The 23,971-nt window shown below is 33.0% G+C and overlaps 2 protein-coding genes across 2 annotated transcripts; one reads left to right on the plus strand and one right to left on the minus strand.

Annotated features, from left to right (window-relative positions):
- Positions 1-10,186: 10,186 nt before the first annotated feature.
- LOC148615685 (zinc transporter ZIP1-like) lies at positions 10,187-13,604 on the plus strand. Its single transcript, XM_088582178.1, has one exon. The coding sequence runs from the start codon at positions 10,256-10,258 to the stop codon at positions 11,315-11,317; it is 1,062 nt and encodes a 353-aa protein (XP_088438304.1). The 5' UTR covers positions 10,187-10,255; the 3' UTR covers positions 11,318-13,604.
- Positions 13,605-13,954: 350 nt separating this feature from the next.
- Positions 13,955-23,971, minus strand: LOC148615686 (uncharacterized). The gene is made up of 6 exons (XM_088582179.1): positions 23,852-23,971; positions 18,308-18,488; positions 16,377-16,538; positions 15,886-16,096; positions 15,089-15,284; positions 13,955-14,695 (listed from the first exon to the last, which is right to left on the minus strand). The coding sequence occupies exons 2-6, from the start codon at positions 18,479-18,481 to the stop codon at positions 14,497-14,499; spliced, it is 942 nt and encodes a 313-aa protein (XP_088438305.1). The 5' UTR covers positions 18,482-18,488; positions 23,852-23,971; the 3' UTR covers positions 13,955-14,496.

A 23,971-nucleotide genomic window follows, 5' to 3' on the forward strand; every position in this document is an offset into this window, starting at 1 on the left:
TCCCCAGTAAAAAAATGGTCGGAGCCTTACAAGAACGTGTGCAAACAGTACACGGGTTCGGGCTACACAAAATACCGACACCCAGTGCCATCTCTGGTCTAGGTGCAATAGTCAGAAAGTTCTTTTAAACCTATTTTTTCTTACTTAAGAGAGACGCAGATCATAAATTTTGCATCAGTGAACCTCCCAAAATATTAAATGTAATGTCTGTCTGTCAATCTTCATATACTGAGACAAACAGATTTGAAAATCCAAATAAAAGCACATCTTTAGATGCGGGAAGGTGCAGCTCGAAGACAAACAATGAAGGTGGACAAATTATATTTATTATATAATTAGCAGTGTTTTATCAAATGTTCCCAGTGTGATAAATGTGGATAATGTACAATGTGAAATAATAAATTCGGTAATTTCACTCTCGCGCTTTCTCCCGCCAAAACGTCACAACTTTGATACCAATCTGCTTAAATTGAATTGTTAAAATGGACGAAACGTAGCAAATACCACAAATGAAAATTGTAATTATGATAGAAAAAAAGATTAAAAAGTGGAATGAAAATAAGAAAAAATTGTTTTATAGAAAATATAAATTTAGATAAAGCTGAAAATTTACTGTAACTTTTGAATAGCATAAATGAAGATGTAGTTATGAAACAAGATACTGTAGATAACATAGTAGATTCTTCTAACACAATTGTAATTGAATCTGCAGAGAGTGTTTTTGGTACATATACAGTTAAGAAGGATAAAAATACATGTAGTAAACGAGAGAACGAACCTTGGTTTAACAAAGATTGTTTGCAAAAACGTAAGGCTTTTAGAATAGCAAAAAGACGCTATAGAAACAACAAAAATTATATTAATGAGGAACGAATGACAAGTGCTGAACGTAGTTACAAACGAGAGTTAAATAGAGCTATAAATTTACATAGACGAAATATGAGAAACAAGATTGAAAATCTCAGAAAGAGTAACTCAAAAGAGTTTTGGAATTTATGGAGAAGTAATAGACAAATACTTGACAGTAACGATATTTCTATTGATGTTCTGCACGAGTTCTTCAAAGATTTGAACACGGCAGATGATGATAATTGTATTTCTCCTGAAGTTAGGCCAAAAGAGAAAAAGGTTATTCCACATCTGATAGCATCTATATTTTACATATATTATTCGATCTTTTGAAAGAAAAAGAAACTGTTTTGTGCGTTTATTTTGCTGAGGCCTTTGACACAGTCTGGTGCCCTGGCTTGCGCCGAAAGCTAATGGCAAGCTCAATAAACGGAAAGATGCTCAATGTTATTGTAAATGTGTACAGAAATATTAAGTCACGAATCTGTAATGGCACAGATTTTTCTGATTATTTTCCATGTAATGTTGGTGTTTGACAGGGTGAAAACCTGTCACCCTTGCTTTTTAATTGTATTGCTTTTTTTCAATAGCAAGAATATGGAGGGTTTAACCCATATTACTGATGATTTAGAAATAGAACTGAATCACTTTTTTAAAACCATTTCCTGTATTATATGCTGATGACGCTGTCCTTTTGACAGAGTCAAAGGAAGATTTACGAAACCAGTTAGTTGCACTATATGATTACCTTGAACTGTGGAAAGTTGAAGTGAATATAAATAAAACCAAAATTGTTATTTTTTAGCAAAGGAAGATTACCGAATAATTTGAATTTTATGTATAATGAATCCTAATTGGAAATAGTAAATGAATTTAATTACTAAGGAGTAACTTTGACAAAATCAGGTAGTTTCCTACAGGCAAAACAAGTAAATGCCAAGAAAGCTACAAGTGCAATGTATAATATCATAAAGAAAGGAAGATTGCACAATTTATTTATTGAATGTCAACTGCAACTCTTTAACTAACAAGGTAGTTCAGCCAATACTTTTATATGGCTATGAAATGTAATTGAGCGGGTGCACTTAAAATTCTGTAAAATGTTATTACATTTGAAGATTACCACACCAGACTACATGGTCTGCGTGGAGCTTGGGAGATATCCTCTTGATATTTGCATCAAATTGAGAACAGTCAATTACTGGTTCAAATTAATATTGAGAAAACAAGAGAAACTACCTGTTATTTGTACAAACTTTGTTTACGAAAATTTTTTGATGGACAGAATATGATTAAGATTAACTTTATTAAATCCATATTTGATAACCGTGGATTGTCATACGTTTGAGATACGCAAAATTTTGTCAGTAAGACCTGGCTTTATAACACTGTCAAACAAAAACTGACAGATCAATTTAACCAGTCATGGAATTCCCAAGTTCAGAATTCACAGAAGGCATTATTTTATCGAATTTTCAAAGGAAAGTTTGAGTTCGAACACTATTTGAAAGTTTTAGATCATAAAAAGGCGATTGGACTTTGTAGATTTAGAACTACAAATCATAATTGGAAAACACTGTGAAATCACCCTCATATATTGACCCACCATTAGAGCTCGACGTTAAAGGAAAATTATTGACCAAACTATACAACAAACGCGATGACTATCAACTTCCCTTTCATCTGTGACAACATCCCTTCAGCGCCTGCGATGGAGTTTTCATGTCACAACTCAAACGTTATACCAGAGCTTGCCGTAACTAAGCACTTTTTTGTACCGCGCTAGACTCATTACAACTAGGCTTCTGGAACAGGATTATGTTGCTACAAGATTGGAGTCGTCACATCACATCAGAGGATAACGATACAACCTTAACATCCATCAACCAGATGAGCTTTTTGAAGTAGTAAAATTGAAGAAAAATGATCCCCATAAAGTTGTTTGTGTCTACCTGAACATAAACAGTGCAAAATATAAATTTGGGGGTATTAAAGAGTTCCTCCATAAAACATTATTGATATTGTCTTCATATCAGAAACCAAACTTGACAACTCCTTCCCTGACAATTTGTTGGAGGAGGGTTCATGGTCTACATGATATCAAGTCTTGCTGGGGACAAGAAATCAGATATAGCTTTCGAAAACATAGAACCTATTACTGTTTCAAAGGTACAGCCAAACCAAGCCTACTGGGTGTGATTTTCACAATTAAACCAAAACAATTCATGAAAACTGAATTTCATCTCAGGTCTATGTGATTTCCATAACTGCATTGGATTTCAAGTAAACTGTACTATTAGTCAACATAAAACAAAAACAAAGATTAGCAGAAGCTTTAAATATTTCGAGAGTATCAATTTTGCAAATGATATTGCAAATGCAGATTTCGATAGTATTTTAAAATGTGAAAATGTAAATGATGCTTATAATAATTTAGTTGTAAATTTACTGAAGATAAACATGCTCCCTTTAAAGAGAGACGTATTAGAAATAATTAAGTACCATACATGAATGTAACATGAGTGTGCTTTATCAAAAGTTTAACAAACGTAGAACTTCAGAAAACTGTTTAATTATACAACAGGGAGAAATTATGTAATAAAGGTTAAACGAAAATCTATGAAGCAGTATTTTGTTGAACGGTGTGTTTGGGGACCAAAGTGTAAGGACTTCTGGCCACAATTTTAATGGTCTTAATTTTAAACCCTTTTGGTCTAACAAAGGCTGTAATGTATCAAAAAGCACTATCTTGTCAGAAAATGATAATTTATCACTGATCAAAAACAAGTCTGAATTTTTAATAATTATTTTCTTAATGTAGCTAGTGATATTGGTGATCCAAGTGAAAATCCAGGAATAGCATTGTTGTTTTTTTTTTTAATTTTTTTAATCTTTTATTTGCAATCTATACATGTGTTGGTCAAAAGCATCAAGTACCAGTACCTTATCCCGGCCTCGTTAACATTAGTATCATACTAAAATTACCCTATTAAATATAGTTTTTGGTTTTTGTTAGTACATTTCATTCACAAAATAATCTATGTAAATCTTAATATATGTCTTTCAATCAATATATAACATGATAATATTTCAAAAGATATCATTGTCAAAATTCATGAAATAATGAAAAATATAGAAGTAAATGATTTATGTTTTCAAAATGTAGATGAAGATTTTGTTTCAAAGCAGATATAAAGTATTAGTTAAACATTGAGCCAAACTAATATGTCTCTGTCATCTTCTGTTATTACAGATAACCCAAGGATCGCCAAGGTATTTCCAATACATAAGAAAAAAAACAGTTTATTAGATAAAGGTTATTATAGACACGTAAGCGTTTTGCCTAAACTCAAAATAATCTGAACGGGCTAATCACTGTCCGTTACCAGAACATTTTGATAAAATTTTTAGTCTGGCTTTAGCTGTCAATCTACTATGTCGAGAGTGGTATTATTATTATTATTATTATTATTATTATTATTATTATTATTATTATTATTATTATTATAAACAGAGTTTATATAGCGCCAACACTAATAAAATTACTCTAGACGCTTTACATTACATAAATAAATATATAAAAGTACACACAAGCACATATCCACACACGAGTATATCATAATACACCCACATACATACCGACACTTAAAATTGCGCGCAGAGTCGCATACCATCACATACACAACACCATAATCACCACCATACACACAAACAAGAACGCCATGATCAGACAGGTCATGTACAGTCACATACATGCACGCACACACACACGTCATTCAATAAAATATAAAATATATCTTGCACCAAAAATGAAACCAACGATAAAAATATGAACGTCATGAGAAATGGAGGATAAAATAGAGCAGTTAAAGTCGAAAATAATGATTAATTATCTAATATTTAAACCCATTAAATAAGAAACAAAAATGGAAATAAAATAATCATAAAAATTATGTGCGAATCTAATACTAACAATATGTACCAAAAAAAATATATACAAGATATCACAGTGTTCGTCAAACAAGAATTCAGTATAGTCACTCATATGCTAGCCTAAACAGGTGGATTTTTATACGTTCCTTAAAAACCTCGAAAGACTGTTCGTTCTGTAGAATTTGCGGTAAACGTGCAGTGCCGGGCTCTCTGTCTCCAAGGAGCCCAACCAAGGTACTGGAGGTACCTTAGTTTCGTCTTGTGGAGTCAGGGGACAAACAACGAGAGCTACTGACCATAGAAAGATTAAACCGAAAAGAAAAGAGCAACCACATATTAATATCGTGCAGTGGAATCCAGAAGGGGTATCAAACAAGAAAGAAGAACTTCAACACGTTCTTCATGAAAACAATGTGAACATCTGCTGCATTGAAGAAACACATCTCCAAGAGGACAAACCTTTTACGATCAGAGGATACCAAGTCTTCAGGAGTGATAGAAAAGAGAGAAAGAAAGGTGGTGTAATGACTCTTGTAAGAAACAACATTAATGCCTTAGAGACAAAAAAGTTTATGGAGGAAGCAGAATACATTGAAATCAAAGCAACTATTTGGAAAAGCTCGTATAACATCGTTAACTTCTACTATCCCAATGATAAAAAACTGTCACTAGACACCATACAAATACCAGACAGTTCATTCCTCATAGTAGGTGATTTCAACAGCCAATCACAAAGTTGGGGATATAATATACCATGGACAAAAGAGGGGAGACCATAGAAGACTGGCAGGATGAAAAGCACCTTATCCTTGTTAACGACGCCACTGACGCGCCTACTTTTTATTCTCGTCGATGGCATACAACCACCACACCAGATCTAGCTTTCTGTACTGACGATATACACCAAAAAAATCAGTAGAAAGGTATGTGACCAGCTAGGAGGCAGTGATCATCGACCTGTCATGATATCCATTGCAGAAATAACAACATCTGAGTATGCTCAGCTACCAAGATGGAATTACAAGAAGGCATATTGGAGTATGTTTCAAGCTAGAACAGATGAACTTACAAGGGGCATAGAAGTAGAGGGAAAGAATATTAACAATGTGGTGAGAGCATTCAACACTGTTGTATTAAAGGCAGCAAAGGAAAAAAGTATACCAAGAGGTGTAAGAAAGGACTACAAGCCATACTTGTCCAGTGAGATACAGGCAACACACGAGGCACTCACAAGGGCAAGGGATGATACAGAATTAAATCCCAGTCAGGAAAATAACACCAAACTCCAAAAGTGCAAGGCCAAACATCTAAGAACAAAGATTGAATGTCAAAGGAAAGGGTGGAGAGAGAAAACATCATCTATGGATATGGAAAAAGATACAAAAAAAGCTTTGGAACTTGACAAAAACACTGAATGATGAGGGAAGCAAAGGTGAAAAGATCACGCTAGAAGTTGAAGGAGAAACAACCATAGGGAAAGTGGCAGCAAATTAATTTGCTAAAGGCTATGAGAAAGAAAGCAACATCGATATACCACCATCATGGAAAAAAGAAGTAAGAACTGAATTGAGATCAAAGGTGCCAACACATGAAGTTATGCAGAGAGATATCACCATGTTTGAGATGAAGGCAGCCATCAGAAAAATGAAAATGAAAAATGCACCAGGTCTAGGAGGACAATGTAACCATTCAGACAACAGTTCCGTTACTCAGAGCCAAAGATGAACAATCAAACATTGTCAGAAAAACCGTAACAATGAGCATGCTGAAAGAAGAGTATCCATCAGAATTGTGGGCAAGAGTTTACACAGACGGTTCAACCACAAATGCGACAACAAAAGGAGGGACCGGTATCCACATAGAATACCCAAATGGAGTACAACAGTCAATAGCAATACCAACAGGATTACATTGCTCCAACTACAAGGCTGAAGAAGAAGCACTCATCCATGCAGCAAATTACATCAAGGAAAGTGCAGAAAATATGCAAGTAGTATTCCTAACAGATGCCCTCTCCGTAATACAAGCACTGACCAACAACAAACTACCACTACTAGATAAAGCTATTTATTCCATCAAGAGCCTTAAAACTGCCATACAGTGGATACCTTCACATTGTGGAATCAATGGAAATGAAAAAGCAGATAAGCTAGCAAAGAAAGGCGCTCAACAAGAAATGACGTCTCAAGTCTCTACACAATACCCCTCAGAACCAAGATAGCTACCATCAACTAAAAAGATTTGAGCAAACTACAATCTTCAGGCTCAGGACAGGACACAACATACTCAACCAACATCTGAGTTTTGAAGGTCATACCATCACCTATGTGTCCCTGTGGAGAAGCAGAGCAGAATACAGAACACTTTCTGCAGACGTGCAAGTTACACCAGGCACACAGAGAGAAGATATGGGATAAACCAACCCCATTACAGAGAAACTGTATGGACTTGTGGAAGACCTACAGAAGACGGCCAGATTTGTTGAGGAGACTGACATTCAAGTGAATTGGCGAACGACAAGAAGAAGTTATCAAGCCAAGTGAGCGATTCTGGCTCTTTAGTTTAAACATATTTTATTCATAAATTATAATGAATAGGATTGGATAGCAGGTTAAGCTATATATATCCTCTCTATACAAGGCAAACATACATGTACATTACATGGTGATTTGTACAATTCAAAATATTATATGTAAAAGAATACGTTCAAAGAAAGATAACTCAATTTTCGATGGAAGATGAAAAAAATCATTATATAATAGTTTCAATGCTTCTCTGAAAAATAAAGTAAAATTGTACTTTTGAAAAGGGAAACGTGTAAACATTTAGTAAAAATATGTTAGTCAAAATGATATATCATCATTTTTTTTAAATTTTTTACACTTAATCATATATCAAAAATTAAAATGAAAGAATTTGAAAATTTTGATGTTCTGTCATCAAATTAAATCACAATTCTTGAAAAGTTTATCCAGGTTTCTTGTTGTATTTTGTTATTTAAGAAAATAGAAAGCAAACATATATACACTAGTTTGTTAAAAGAACTGCCATCAGCATCATATAATTGTGTACTACTAAAATCGTTTAGTGTTTTTATATAGGTTTGAACAGCCAACATCATCTTAACATTATTATTATATGTCGGGGGTTCATTACCATATAGTATATTTTGTAAATTAAAGTCAATCTGTAGTTCCATGCAGACGTCCTGCAGTGACCACATCTGAAGTTGATAGTATGGACAAACCATGAAATAATGATAGTTATCTTCGACCGTGTCTCCATAGTGAGGACAATTTGGATTATTAGTAAAGTGGTGAAGCAGTAAGTGAAGGTTCAGGTTGCTAGCTTCACACATCAACTGACAGAGCCATATATTTTCCTTTCTGTTTCCTATGTTGAAGTATTCAGGTGCTCTAGGGTTGACTGAATTTAGCCTTATTTTGAAAACATCAACAGAAGGGCTATCTTTTGTTGATGTAAGAAGCTGGTTCCAAAGTCATACAGTTGAAGGTTCGAAGCCCTTAGAATAACCCATAGTGTTACAGACAGGCAAACGCATATTATCATTATTGACTTGCTGCCTAAGATTATAGTCGTGTATGTTCATAGTATAAAGTTGTTTAATATTCGATAAATATTCTGGACCAATGCCATTAACCATCTTATACATCAAAATTAGCCTGTGTTTCTCAAGGCGCTTGTATAAAGGTTCCCATCCGAGTTCCTCATACGTCTTTTTTTGTAGGAATTTATTCGTAGACCAGGTTATAATTCTACCAGCCTCCACTAGAACACTCTCAAGTAAATTCGATTCATATAATGTACAGTGAACAGTTATCCCAAACAATGTTCTCATATTCTAGTACTGGCCTAATAAATGAAAAATATATATTGATACCTAGAGACCTGATACTTCAACTTTCGGAGTAATTTAAGTAGCTGTCTTTGTAAGAATCATGCAAAATCTCAAAAATGCGATACACCACAAAAAAAGGCTACATATTTTTATTTTTGTAATTAAGTTGTTTTATGGGTCTATGCTATGAAATGTGTAATTATTCGTTCAAATCTGCCTGCTCTTAGGGGATAATCCACATTGAAAATCCAGTAGATTCTATTGTATTTTTGTGCCATTTACAGAGTTATATCCCTTAATTTTGAAATCTACAGTGCATTCTATATAATTTTTTTATCTCCTAAGAGCACGGGTTAAAAGAAAAACCACATGTTAACTTCTGTTTACTATGACATTTCAAACAAAATATCAAAAATAAAAATATATAGGCTTTTTACCCATGAATCACATTTTGCATGATCCTTAGCTGAAGTGCTACTTAAGTCTTTCGCGTGTCTTTTTGTAAATCTTATGTGATTATTCCATTTTGCATTGGTTTCAAAGTCAAGACACAGATGTGTATGATGTACATCGACGTCATTTAGCTGGTTATCTGGACCTCCCAAATATACAGGATGGTAAACCACATTTCTTCGAGAGAACAGCAGAGACTCAGTCTTGGATGGATTAAGATTAATTTTTGATCAGTGTATCATCTGCAAAAAGTTTAATGTGACAGTCTATACCATCTAGAATATCATTTATATAAATAAGAAATAGAAAAGGTCCCATAATACAGAACCTTGGGGGACCTCTGCACGGATATCTCCCCAACCAGAGGTATATCCCTCCAGTGCCACCACTCTCTGCCTTCTCTCGACGAAATAATATATAATTCAACATAGTAAATTCCCTGAAACCCCCTTTTCTTCAATTTGAATAATAGTCCCTTATGCCAAACTCGATCGAAAGCCTTAGATATATCATAGAACGTAAACCGAACATCCTTACCTGTATCTAAATTCTTAAGTATTGTGTTATAAATATTTAACAACTGATAAAAAGTGGAGTCTTTTGGCATGAATACAGACTGATGTTCTGTTATAATATGATGTTCATGAAAAAAGTTATGCATGTGCTTTACGAAGATCTTTTCTATCACCTTACACTGAATACAAGTTAGAGAAATAGGGCGGATATTGGAAGCATCCTATATAGACCCTTTATTCTTATCAATGGGTGTAACGTGATAACATAAATAATGAAGTTGACCACACTGTAGAGACATTAAAAAGTAATGTCAGTGGATGCACCAACGAAACTGAAATATTTTTGAGTATAATTGGTGCTATACCATCTGGACCACACTTTAGAGACTATAGAGATGATGTAGTTTTATTAAAATATTAAAATTTCGGGTTTGGCCCAAACCTGACATATCAATATTCAAATTAAAAGGAGGATGGTTATAGGGTGAGAAGAAATTTGGACTGACTTGTGAATAACAGGTGTCGCTTTGATCAAGTGCCGACTTGACTCACATACAACACATTCCCTAGTATAGTCACATGATTAAAAAATGACGACACAACTGATGTTACCTGCTCGTCGACATGAAGAAAGAATGTAAGCAAAATGGAAGTGAAATATGTAAAGATATTTGTTATATTTGGACTATTCTTGGCCACATTGTTGCTGGGGTTCATTCCAATTAGACTAGTCGCGTATGTCAAGAGAAAGAAATCAAATAGAGTTGTGTATAAGAGAGTAATCAGTGTGCTAAGTTGTTATGCAGCAGGGGTATTTTTAGGAACATGCCTATTGGATTTGCTGCCCGACGTGAGGAAAGATTTAGAGTCAATTCTAAGGAAAATGAATCTCTTATCAGGTTTCCCAATCTCAGAATTTGTGATGGTGTTTGGACTATTTTTGATTCTAGTTGTAGAGCAGATAATCCTATCATGGAAGGAGGACCAATTGAAGACAACCTTACTTCCTAATCGTAAAGATTCCACTCGTAAATCATTACTTTCAGACACAGATGAACATGATCTTATGCGATCAACTAGATCAGACATAAGTGATCATTCTATCAGTGGAATAAGTGATGAACCAAAAAGACTGTCAGCATGTTCACATATTTCTGGGGATCTTCAAAGTGACACTGAACAAGAGTCAATGGAAGATCCATATTCCAATGAAAGTCATGAAACAGTCAAAGAAGACTTTGAACACAACCATTCAACACTGAGATCAATTTTGCTGTTGATTGCACTGTCTTTACATTCAGTTTTTGAAGGCCTGGCTGTTGGACTTCAAAGAAAAACAGCACAAGTTGTTGGAGTGTTTGCGGGACTATTTCTTCATAAAATGATTCTTAGTTTTAGTCTTGGAATGAGTCTTGTTCAAAGCAAGTTGTCTTATAAATCCATGCTGAAATCTATTGTCTTGTTTTCCCTTTCTTCACCTTTTGGAATAGGACTTGGTCTCCTGATCATAGACTTGTGGGACTCCAGGATATCTGTGTTAATTCAGGGATTATTGCAGGGCATTGCATGTGGTACATTTTTATATGTTACTTTTTTTGAAATATTACCCCATGAATTAAATTCTAGTGCTATACGTTTGGTTAAAGTTGTTTTTCTTATTCTTGGTTTTAGTACAGTTACAGCTGTCGTTTTTATGAATGAAAGGTAGCAATAATTGTCCAATACATTTTGTGTAAGTATTGAATTTTTACTTTCAAATGACATTTTATATTTTTACCTGAGGGATAAAGGGCATTTGTGCTTAAATCAAACTGCACTGTTCTTTAAAATTACTATAATTGAAATGGCTTGCCCATTTTTACCACTGTACACTGTACCTAGTTTTTTTGTTAAAATTGCAGCATTCATTTACATATATGTAACATGTTACAGCATTTTTACTTAAAATACAATAAATACATATAATTTGTTCCTGTATAACATCCATAGTCATTGATTTTTGACACATGTTCAACAATGTTGTGGTGCACTTAATATACTGAATTTTAAAAGTAGTACATTAACTTACACTTGTACTTCTACATGTACGTGAACAATGTGCATATTTGGGCAAGTATGGAGACAACATTTGGTTCAAGTTGATCCAACTTTGAACATACATTGTGATTAAATATTTAACTCATTATTATTTAATTTTCTGTCGAAGTGTTCATAGTTATTAGAGTTACAAATGTATGAAATGTATACCAAGTTAAAGAAAATTCTTACTTCTGATCCTTTTTTACCCCTAGCTAAAAATAGCCAAGGCCATTACCCCTCAGATCAATCAAAATCTTCTTTATATACATGTACATATACATATGTAATATTGAATTTACATGTACATGTAGATCAATTTCATTCCAAAAATTATTGCCTGAAATCAAGGAAAAATACTCATTCTTTACTGAGAAGGTTATGATCCCCAAAAGTCAATCCAAGACTGAGTTAGAACAGTGGTATGGAACTGTGGTTTAATTGCATTGAGGTCAACACACTTATACTTTTAAATAGGTCACTTTTTACTAAAAGCTTTTTTTGGCTCCTAATTCCTGAACAGCTTGGGTCATAACCTATACATATTAACCCATCCACATTAAAGGGGGGGTTCCAACAAAATCTATGAAATATTTAGAATCTCCCACATAAAAACGTTAGATTTGTGGGTGGTTTCTGGTGAAAACTACTTTATTTTTTGTGAAAAATACTACATAATTGAATTTTTACACCAAAAATTTGCTTTTACTTAAAAATCGCCCACACATGCTGTTTCAAGGGTTAAAAAGGTATGCACAACCTCTAAAGTCCAAACCAATTCCCCTTTTTTGTTTGGATTCTTTCCATTAAGATCTACATTGTTGTACTAATTTACAAGTATTGGATGAAAACTTAGTGTCTGCTGACAATTACACAGTTGAAGACAACATTACCATACTTAAATACATGTACAGGTACAAATACTTGCAGTTGTCTTATATACATGTATATATATTTGACCAGTTTATCATTCATACATACAGCAGCATGCGTACTTCAAATTGTTTTATTCTGATGAGGTTGGGATTTTCTAACATGTACAATCTGTACTTGTCCTATAATTAAGACATTTACATGTACATGTACATGTATAAATTTTTTCCTAACTTGGTATAATGAAGAGAATTACCAGAACATGTTTTCCTGACATTTTGCCAAAGTTTGCTACATGTATTCTATGAAGTACAAGTTAATGAGAATACATGCACATGTAGTTTTATTATGGGGCAGTTTGTCAAAGAAGCTAATAACTTAGAAGTGCTCTGTTATTTTCATTGAGTTTTTCTAGGAACATGTACATATAATAGCCAATTTTTATAAAGCACAAATGTCCATTTATGAAAGTTGATTTGGAATTCTTATTTGAAACTCAGCATTATTAATGAAAGCATAATAATTTTATTTTTATTTATAGAGTTCTATTTCATTATGTTACTGCTGTTTTTATTGTTAGTACATGTATTTTGTCATCACTAACAAAAACCCTAGTCATTCTATTATTAATGAATAAATTGTATAAATAAAAGGGCATTAAACCTTTGTTTTATACATTAGTATTCAATTACAGGTATATTAAAACTTTCACTTAAAGTATATCTATATTTTGTCAAGATACATTGTCTTTCATGATGAATTAGTAGCTCATGAATGCTTCTGAGTACATACCTATTTTTAAAATGCTGGATGTACACAGCAAGTTTACAACACAGTTTATTCTATAATAAAAATTTTACATTTTACAAAGTTGATGCTACAGTATGCAGGCATTGAGTATCAGTATGTTGTTTAAATTATGATCAAGGTATTTTAAGGTACCAGTAGTTTATATATTTTTCTACACGTGTTTTCATGTTAATGTTTTGAAAGGGGGTGCATTTTGTAAATAATAACTTCACAGTAAATACATTTTCGACTCTGTTTGTCAATGTTATATTTTTTGCCATAATATATATTTTGTATCTAGATATGACAGGTACATGAATAAAATGTAACCTTGAAGAGCTCAAACAAAAGGCATTTTAGTCAAAATTGTACATGGTTCTTGATAAAATTTTATAACCACTTGGCTGAACATGAATTGTCTACAAACGAGGATGGCTACATGATACCATTTTATTCTTTGTGGTTGGGTGAAATATGTTTGCCATAATCACCAATCTTGATTTGACACCCAGAAAAGTGCTTACTTAATTAAAAACTAGTAAACTTCAACCAACTAATCGTTTGACAACTCTAAATCTACAAATGCATGTGCAAAAAACACAAAAACTGCACATTTTAAAAATATTTTATTACAAAATATAAATATAGAGTGAGTAAGTGTCTAGCACACATTAAAACATCATTCAACATTCAAACATATTTTTATCATTTTGTTCTCTGATTGTTTCTGTGTGATTTTATAGGGGAGAATGAAACTGTCAATTTAAAAAAAAATGCAATTTAATTAATAATCTTTAAGTCCACTGAGAAAAAGTACACAATCTGACATCTCAATCAACATGGAAAACATATTATGGTATATAAATATAGATGTACTTGGTCCACTAACAATAACAAAGAAACACAACTTACATGTATTAACTACAAATAAACATGTATAAAATGCGGGCGACTAGGCAAAGCTTTTCCTAGTCTACAAGTAGCCCCACCTTACTTAACACTAAATGTTCGTAATTGAAGTGAAGAAATCCACGTGTATTCCATCTCCCTCACATAGCCACAATAGTTCTATTCTTTGTCTATCATGTTGAATAGCATAAAGCACCAGAACTGATGGCACACTCAACACCATTCGAAATCCTCCGATCTCTAAGACTTAACAATGACCTCATCTGGTCTTACATCAGCCTTTACCTCTATCTTCTCATTTTCCTCATCAAGGTGATTATAGAGAGGAAATTCACAACAACATAAGCATTTGAGGAAACCAGGACACAATCGATAGCAAGAGGTCGGTTTTAGGACTAGAGGACTTGTACACTTCTTGTATTCTAAATACATCTCATTCCTGAAGTAATATTTCATTCATTACTTAAATATCATTTATTGTGTAAAATACAAATTATAATATATACATTTTTATATATAAACAGTTAAAGTGAAGCCTTGTATATCCCGTTTTATAGTATAGTTGCAGTTTCCCTTAGTGTATGTGTGGCTACGTGCCCTATTAATTGGAAACTAATGTTAGATTTACTGCAGATTTGAAATTATGCATGAATCATTATCAATTTAATGTTGTCGGTCCACCATTACCACAACTCCATAATTATTAAACAGCAAAAGTAATTTTCATGAAAACAATGCTATACCCTTAGTTAAACTCCCTGTACACTTTTTTTTTCATCTTCGTTAGTTTTTTCTAATATGTTGGTATATCAATGTGAGACTGGTGACCTACTTTCTATATCGTTCATCAGCTTTCTCCTCCAGGAGTGGGATACCACTCAGAAACAACAGAATAGCCATAGTGAAAAGAGGGCTTAGTATTGCAGCCCACTGACCATAGGTTAGAATACTGGAACTGATGATAAATATTCCCCACCATATTGTAATCTCACCAAAATAATTGGGGTGGCGACTGTACTTCCATAAACCTGAAACGCCATACAACCATATATTATCTTGCTTTACAGACTCATTACTTACCGAGAAGTTTTAAAAAGCACTGTTGCAACCACAATATATATAAATATAAATTATAAAATAAAGTCAAAGGTACATCCAAACTATCTCATGGGAGGCTGCAAATTGGACGCTCCCTCGACAGCGGGATTCTCTCTCTCTCCTTTACATCTATGGCAACACCATGTGCAAATGTTCACGCTCTAGATTTACTTACCAAGAAGTATTACTTATATAGTTGGCCGAGTGGTCTAGAGCGTTGAACTTATTGCAGGCGTCGGTGCTATAGAGTAGAGAAAAAGTTCAAAACCTTTTGAACGAGCGACCAAATTTGCATTGCAAATTTGCAGCCTCGCATTGATTCTAGAGTTTGGATGTACCTTAGACTTACATATATAGTAGTAAGATGGTAGATTTCCCATAATCATCTCCCTTGATACACGGAGGGTAACTAAAAAAAAGTTTGAAAGGTTAAACAAAAAGCATATTTGTTTGAAACATACATTATTCTACCACAACCGCACATGCGCAAAAATTGTTGAAAAATTTAAAAAAAGATATTCTACAATGTACCTGTATCACACCATTTCCCTTTATTTGATGGGTCGTTCCTAAAGTTAAATTTCTGGAAATCCGCAAAAGTTTCACACAACAACCCAACTATAAAGAAGACAGCTCCGACTATATCCTGGGGTGTCCATTTGTTGTCTGGATCCAGCTTAAAAGCACTGGACGGTGCATTAACGAAAATAACGGGAAGACTGACGGTGAATACCCAGAACGCCTATAAAAAGAAACTGAACTTTACTTTGACAATAATATACCCCCAAAATGCACTTTTTCTTAACTTACAAAGATGTTATATGCAACTCATTGATAACCAAAGTTCCTGTACAAAATGCTTTTATTGAAAAAGATTTTCGATTTTTAATACCCTACTTTTTATTTTGGATGAGCTACCAAAATGAACTTCATACAATGTTGCACCAGACCGATCATTCTAAAAAATCAAATAATTATAGTTTACTTATGTATCCAGGAAAGAAGACATTTTAACAAAATACCTGAAAAACCCAGAACCCAGCAAATTTCAGGCAGTTTTCTCTTTTGTCGTCAAATCTCTTGTCTTCTCCTATTTTGATGATTCTGTAAAGTAGATAACCGGATAGTCTTAGTCCCCACACAATGATAAAGGCTGTTACCAATATCTGTCGCCAATTCCAAGTCTGTTAAATATATATGTTAAAATTGCAATGACACATCGAGTTATATGTCAACATAAATTTTCCACCATTTACATTTTCTAAATGCAGTGAACATAAAAAACATGAACATGAAAATAGTTCAGAGCCATAACTCTGCATAACTTCATTAGTCTATGTTGTAGGCCTACCGCTATCTCTACACCCCTTTCTACAAAGACCAACAAAAGTTTCTGACGCATTGCTTTTGCACCAATTAATATTTCGTTTGTGCCAATAACAGGTCAATAGAGTATTATATGGTAATACTTTTTTTTCGACAGTTGGTATAGTTTCGCGTTTTACCCTTTGACCTTAAAGACGCTCTTCCATGGAAACGCAAGTCACCTGATCGCAATTCTGTTTCCCGATTGGCCAAATACTGATAACTTAGTGGCGTTCGAAAAAAACTGTACCGAAAATTGAAATTGCATGCCATGTGTTATTTCCTGAATTAGAAAATTATAACTAAAAAGAACAAAATTTTAGTGCATCGGCTATCTTTTTTTTAAGATAGTACTTGTTATCATTGTTACCCGCTCAACACGGAGTAGCGAAGGTTTGATTATGCGTGTTTGTAAATTTGGGCCTTTCCCTCATGCAATTATGCTCCATATTTACGCCAATGTCATTGACGTTGTTTCCCGTATTTTGGATGCACTGATGACGTCGTCAAGGCAGTTGGAGAAAAAGCACAGAATGGAGACGATTCTAAGCTCATGTGTTGTAATGTTTTGTAATGTTTTCTAACTATTTGATGTATAGTGGATGTTTTTATGGTCGATCATAGTAAAAGTGTTTATTTTTACACATGCTGGTTTGTTGTAACATTTGACCGCTCGACCCAAGAACTAATTTTCATTACAATGCCCATGACAAATCATTTAATGTTAAAATGGTTAAAACAATAAAATTGCATTTTACAACATAAAACAGTCGACGTAGTCATCTAAAAATCATCAAACATCCTAGACACGTTTGTTTACCGTGAACTATAATTACTTCAGACGTTTGTTCTACAACTTTATGTGTACCTGGTTCTACACCTTTGTACATGTGTACAAATCGGTCAAACTTTTTACTTGAAACTTTATCTATCTGCCTATCTTGAAAATAGTGCAAATGGAATAATTCTTCTTTGGTGCAAGTATAATACAACCTTAATTGTGGCGAAAATAAAAAGTATTGAATATTTCAAGCTATAATAATTCTGTCGACTGAACACATTACTTGTAATTAAGCGAGCTATGTGCTGTCAACTAAAGTATCACCATCAAACTCTTCTATTCAAATTAAAGCTAAGAATTTGGACATCCAAATTCCATAATTCTAAAATCGCTTGGACTGAAAAAAAAAGGAATACTACCGGGTTTGCTCGGCACTTATCTTGCGATCTAGTGTTCCTCGTGAACATGATATATGCTGAGGAAACCCAGTTTGTCTAGCGATGTCGAAGTTCGCGGTAATTTCATTTTGGGTCCATGCGATTGCAGAAGTATTAGAGTCATTTGTCCAGTGATTGCTGAATAGTAAATAGTAATATATTCGATTTTATTTGAAAAAAAAAACTGAGTTGAAGCGAGGCACCCAAAATGTAAGATCATCTTTTTCGTGTTTACATACCAGTCGGGCTGCATATTTTATTGTGGAAGCAAGGCCCTATGGTTCAGGAGCAGACTCTTCGACAGAGCGTGTTTGTGTTTTGTAAGAGTTTTCCACAGATATATTCCATTGACTTAACAACTTATACTTACGGTCGCTAAACAAAACGTTAAGATTGCCAGAACAACAAAGTTAGTTCCTCCCGCAAAATCTGTCACTTTGTCAAATTTACAGGAACAAGCGACAAGAAAAAATATAAACTGCATAGCAACCGTTACTATAGCGCATATTGCCAAGTTGTTCTCATCTGCATCAAAAAGTATCATAGTGGTCCTAAAAAATATCAAATAGTAATTGATGAAACTGCGTAGGAATTATAATATAGAATCCAAAGATTTAGAGATTAATAATCAACATAGCTTGACTAAAATAAATAGTTCAAAAGGTGACACACTTAATACTAAGGTCGCATGACCGTTTCTTAAGATTAGATTTAGAAATGAATTACATGTACATGTAAGTGTACATCCGATTAAACGTGTACATAATCAAATACACCTAAACATATTAAGTATCGAATATCCGGACAAAATAAGTCATGGAAATTCAAAATTCTCAAATGACTTTTAATTAACAGTTACATCTGAATTTCTAAAAATGACTGTATTTAAGTTACTCTCAACCATGGAACTGGACTGTGAATATGCGACTAACAAGCATGTCGGGAATCGGAATTCGACTATTTGCCAATACAGGGTTTAAGGTTCAGCTGAAGTAAATGTCTAGGACATTCCTTAATGAAACGTTTTCATTTATAGTTTTAACAATACATTAAATTTAGCACTGAAACATTGTTAAATGCATCTTTATATGTATATGACACATAAGCACAAGTCAAACTTAAGAACACATGTTTTATAACTTCTATACAACATTAACAACAAAAATGTAAACAACATATTTTGGAATAAATCTACAGCTGTCAAAAACAAGATTTGACGTCTGAAATTCACATAGTTCTGTTCCTAATTGAATAATGCACTGCAAACTAGCAATAATTTGTGACAAATTGCTAGATTTGAATGAAAACTTTAATATTTTATGCTTATTGGTGTTGGTATTTAGCTGGATCATGGTATAAAATATCTCAATTGATCTAAATTTAAAGAAATGGCAATTGTTTCAAGAAAATTAATGCTAGCTTACACTGCATTATATATTTAGAAAAAGCACTGCAAAAATTATAAAAAGTCAAAATATATGTAAAAGAATACGTTCAAAGAAAGATAACTCTATTTCCGATGGAAGATGAAAAAAAATCATTATACAATAGTTTCAATGCTTCTTTTGAAAAATAAAGTAAAATTGTACTTTTGGAAAATGAAATGTGTAAACATTTGGTAAAAATATGTTAGCCAAAATGATGTATGATCAAAAAATTTCATTTTACACTTAATTATATATCAAAAATTAAAACGAAAGAATTTGAAAATTTTGATGTTCAATCATTAAATTAAACCACAACTCTAGAATAGTGTATCCAGATTTCTTCTCGTTTTTTATTAACAAAATAGCCAGTAAATATATATACATTAGTCTGTCAACAAAACTACCATCAGCATCATATAATTGTGTACTACTAAAATCGTTTAGTGTTCTTGATATAGGTTTGAACAACCAACATCATCTTAACATTATTATTATTTTATGTCAGGAATTCAATACCATATAATATGTTTTGTAAATTAAAGTCAATCTGTAGTTCCATGCAGACATTCTGCAGTAACCACCTCTGAAATTGACAGTATGGACAAACCATCCCGAAATAGTGATAGTTATCTTCGACCGTGTCTCAACAGTGACGACAATTCGGATTATCAGTCAAGTGGTAAAGATGCAAGTGAAGGTTCAGGTTGCTAGCTTCACACCTCAACTGACAGAGCCATATATTGTTCTTTCGGTTGTCAATATTGAAGCATTCAAGTGCTCTAAGGCTGATTGAATTTAGCCTGTTTTTGAAAACATCAACAGAGGGACTATCTTTTGTTGATGTAGGAAGCCGGTTCCAAAGTCGTATAGTTGAAGGTATGAAGCTCTTAGAATAAGCAATAGTGTTGCAGACAGGTAACCGCATGTTATCATTATTGCTGCCTAAGATCATAGTCGTGTACGCTCATAGTATAAGGTTGTATAATATTCGATAAATATTTCGGACCAGTATCATTAACCATCTTATACATCAAAAGTAGCCTGTGCTTCATACGTCGCTTGAATAAAGGTTCCCACCTGAGGTCCTCATATATCTTTGTTTTTGAGGAATTTATTAGTAGACCATTATAATTCTACTGGCCTCCACTAGAACACTCTCAAGTAAATTCGATTCATATAATGTACAGTGAACAGTTATCCCAAACAATGTCCTCATATTCTAGTACTGGCCTAATAAATGAAAAATATACACTGATCAAAGCCTTTCTAGAGACATGGTACTTCAGCATTCTAAGCAATTTAAGTCTTTCGCATGCCTTTTTATAAATCTTATTTATGTGATTATTCCATTTTGTTTTGATTTGAAAGTCAAACCCAGGTGTGTATGTATACCGACGTCATTTAGCTGGTTATCTGGACCTCCAAAATATACAGGATGGTTATCCACATTTCTTCGAGAGAACAGTAGAGACTCAGTCTTGGATGGATTAAATTCAATAGCCCAATTTTGAGACCAGTTATGTATATGTTATAAATCTGTCAGTAGAATCTATATAATTTTTATCATCAACAATAACAAAAAGTGATGTATCATCTGCAAAAAGTTTTATGTGACAGTCTATACCATCTATGATATCATTAAATAAGAAATACAAAAAAACTTTAAAACAGAACCTTGGGGGACCCCTGCATGAATATCTCCTCAATCAGAGGTATATCCCTCCAGTACCACTCTGCATTTGACCAAATAATCTGTAATCCAATATAGTAAATTCCCTGAAACCCCATTTTTCAATCTGAATGATAGTCCCTTACGACAAACTCATCAAAAGCCTTAGATATACATGTATCATAGAACACAACCCGAACATCCTTACCAATACCTACATGTAAATTACTAAGTACATTTTTGTATGGTGTTATAAATATTGTAACAACAGATAAACAGTGCACTCTTTTGGCATGAATCCAGACTAATTTTCTGTTACGATGTTAAAGAACAAAGTTTTGGCGTTTTCCTTTACAATCGATCTCTAAGTGTATGTCAAGATATGAGACTGACTTCACAGTGTCTCTCAAGTTCTTTGGTGTAAATGCGAAGTAAACAATCCCGAATCTAAGATTGTTTAATGATAAAACTTAATAGCGGACACTGAGATCTGGTCAAACGAACTCCATATTAAGAACAACGAAATCTTGGGTTGCGAGTAGCTCCCATTGGAATGCCGACCGTTTGTTGAAAAGCGCATCCACCATACTGGACAACTACATATATCATATGATGTAACATAACTTGCTGATTGCACATTATTTATGCATGTTTCGCCTCATAACTAAAGACCCAATATTAGGCAGACTTCACCATCATTTCATGAAAACTAGTAGAGTCTTTAGTAAATATTTAATACAATAATGTAGTAGTAGGTGGCATATGTCTATAGACAAATAATACAAATTGTATATTTATGTTACTGATGGACCAACACAGGGCTTCCAACTAGGTTACAGACCACCAATTCAACCAATGAGCATTTGGAACGTACGCAAAAATAGTCCTACCCAGAAATTACCCCTGTTCCTCATAGTGCTGTGAAAAAAGTTCTCATCTTATTTAAAAAATTTAAACAGTTTCTGAAAGGAAAAACATTTCTGTACAATTTATAGGTGCATTTTGCTTCTTGTGATGTGAAGCCTAATCTCCATAATGATTTTTAAATATACCCCTATCTTGTGAAAACACTGGGATTTCCCATGCTATTTATAGACCCTTCACTTCCGGTGACCAGTACTGCACTGCAAGTCTGCTAACCCCACATGCCATTCTGAGGATTGTGAGCTGACATATGTAGAATCATGCTGATATATAGTCCTCTGCAGGTTAAAGTTAAGGTAAAGTCCAGAGAAGCCATTGAATATTGTCAAATTAGCATAGAAGCCTATGGGAAGTGGAATTAGTGGTTTTTAGCCACTATCTATGACCCACTCTTCTACCATTAAAACATATCCATACACAGAACTTTAGAACTTTTTTTATTATTCATATGAATAGGCATGTGAGGACATGATACATTACATATATTAAAATTATAACATCACATTACACTTAACTTACATTATAAGCAGATAATATGGCAAGTCAAAGTGGACAAAATTGTTGTTTTCTAATATCAAAAGATATTTTTTTTAATATTACAAATTTGATTTCTAATATCACAAAACCCTTTTTTAAAATTAAAAAATCATTTCTTAACATATTCAATTGAATTTCTAATATCAAAAAATGATTTTCAATATTAGAAATTGATTTTCTAATATTATAAAATGGATTTGTTGTACACGTATTCAAATACAATTTTTTCAATATTTGAAAATAATTTTGTATTAATAAATAATAAGACTGATTTTGCAATATTGCAAAGTGATTTTTAAATATTAGAAATTCATTTTCTAATATTACAAATTCAGTTTGTAATATAACAAAATGTGTGATATTTCATACTACTAAATCAGGAATTTGTAATATAAGAATATATATATTTAATATTGCAAAATGAATTTCTAATATCAAAAGATATTTTCTGATATTAAAAATGAATTTGTAATATAAAAAAATATGTTTTCTAATATTGATTTTTTGTTAATATTATAAATTTGATTTCTAATATCACAAAACCTTTTTTTTTATATAAAAAAATAATTTTTAATAATTAATGTAAAAATTGAATATCTAACATTAAAAAAACCCATTTCATTTATATTAGAAATTGATTTTCTAATATTAGAAAATTAATCTGTTGTATTCATTTGCAATTTTTTAAAATTAGAAAATCATTTTGTAATATTTGAAAAAAATTAGACTAATTTGCAATACTGCAAAGTAATTTTTCAATTTTTAATATTACAAAATAAATATCTAACATTAAAACAATGATTTTGTAATAAGAAAAAATTATTTTCCAATACTACAAAATATTGACTTTTGATTAACTGGCTTGCAATAAGATATCAAAGATCTACAATAACGGATTTACCACATAGTACAATATGGTATGGAAATGTGGGATGTCAGGTTCAACACAGATGGGGCAGAGGAAAAAAAACTATATACATGTTCCAACCACAGCTATCTATTTATATTCAGCTATTTAAAAAAAACCTAACACAGTGAACCCAAATGAAGATTGCCATCGAAAGGTTTCAGGGATCAAATTGTTATGTCCTTGTGTCTGGAGTAGGAGCAGCTTTTTGGATTGTCCAAATGCAGATGACACCAAGGGGCAATGTTTTATATAACAATTAGGAACTTTGTCCAATTCAAAAAGATTAAAATAATGAGTTTGTTGGATGACCACCTCTGTGTAATCTCTTATGCCTTAGGGGCTACAAGACAAGGAATGTCATCATTGTGTCCTGTCCAGATTAGTTAGCTATCAGGTATATATACGTGTACATTGTAAAACCAGTCTCTAATGACAAAAAAAACTTACGATTTTTAAGCCCGAACTCCGTATTTCTGTCTACACTTGAGATTGTATAACTAACTGTACTACACGTGACAACAAACTAAACACGTGTTTACGATCATTTCAGTAAACAATAGACTGTTC

Source organism: Perna viridis, chromosome 5 (genome assembly GCF_037379345.1).
Source record: "Perna viridis isolate PV_CMFRI_1.1 ecotype Kerala chromosome 5, ASM3737934v1, whole genome shotgun sequence".
Classification (NCBI taxonomy): Eukaryota; Metazoa; Mollusca; class Bivalvia; order Mytilida; family Mytilidae; genus Perna; species Perna viridis.

What these genes read in the sequence shown, in the direction of transcription:
- LOC148615685 (XM_088582178.1), top strand. Translation starts at nt 10,256, where the DNA reads ATGGAAGTGAAATATGTAAAGATATTTGTTATATTTGGACTATTCTTG.
- LOC148615686 (XM_088582179.1), bottom strand. Translation starts at nt 18,481, where the DNA reads ATGATACTTTTTGATGCAGATGAGAACAACTTGGCAATATGCGCTATA. An exon ending in TAACGTTTTGTTTAGCGACC is followed by an intron (nt 16,539 to 18,307) that starts GTAAGTATAAGT and finishes TATATTTAACAG; the next exon opens with ACTTGGAATTGGCGACAGAT. An exon ending in CTGGGTTCTGGGTTTTTCAG is followed by an intron (nt 16,097 to 16,376) that starts GTATTTTGTTAA and finishes TTCTTTTTATAG; the next exon opens with GCGTTCTGGGTATTCACCGT.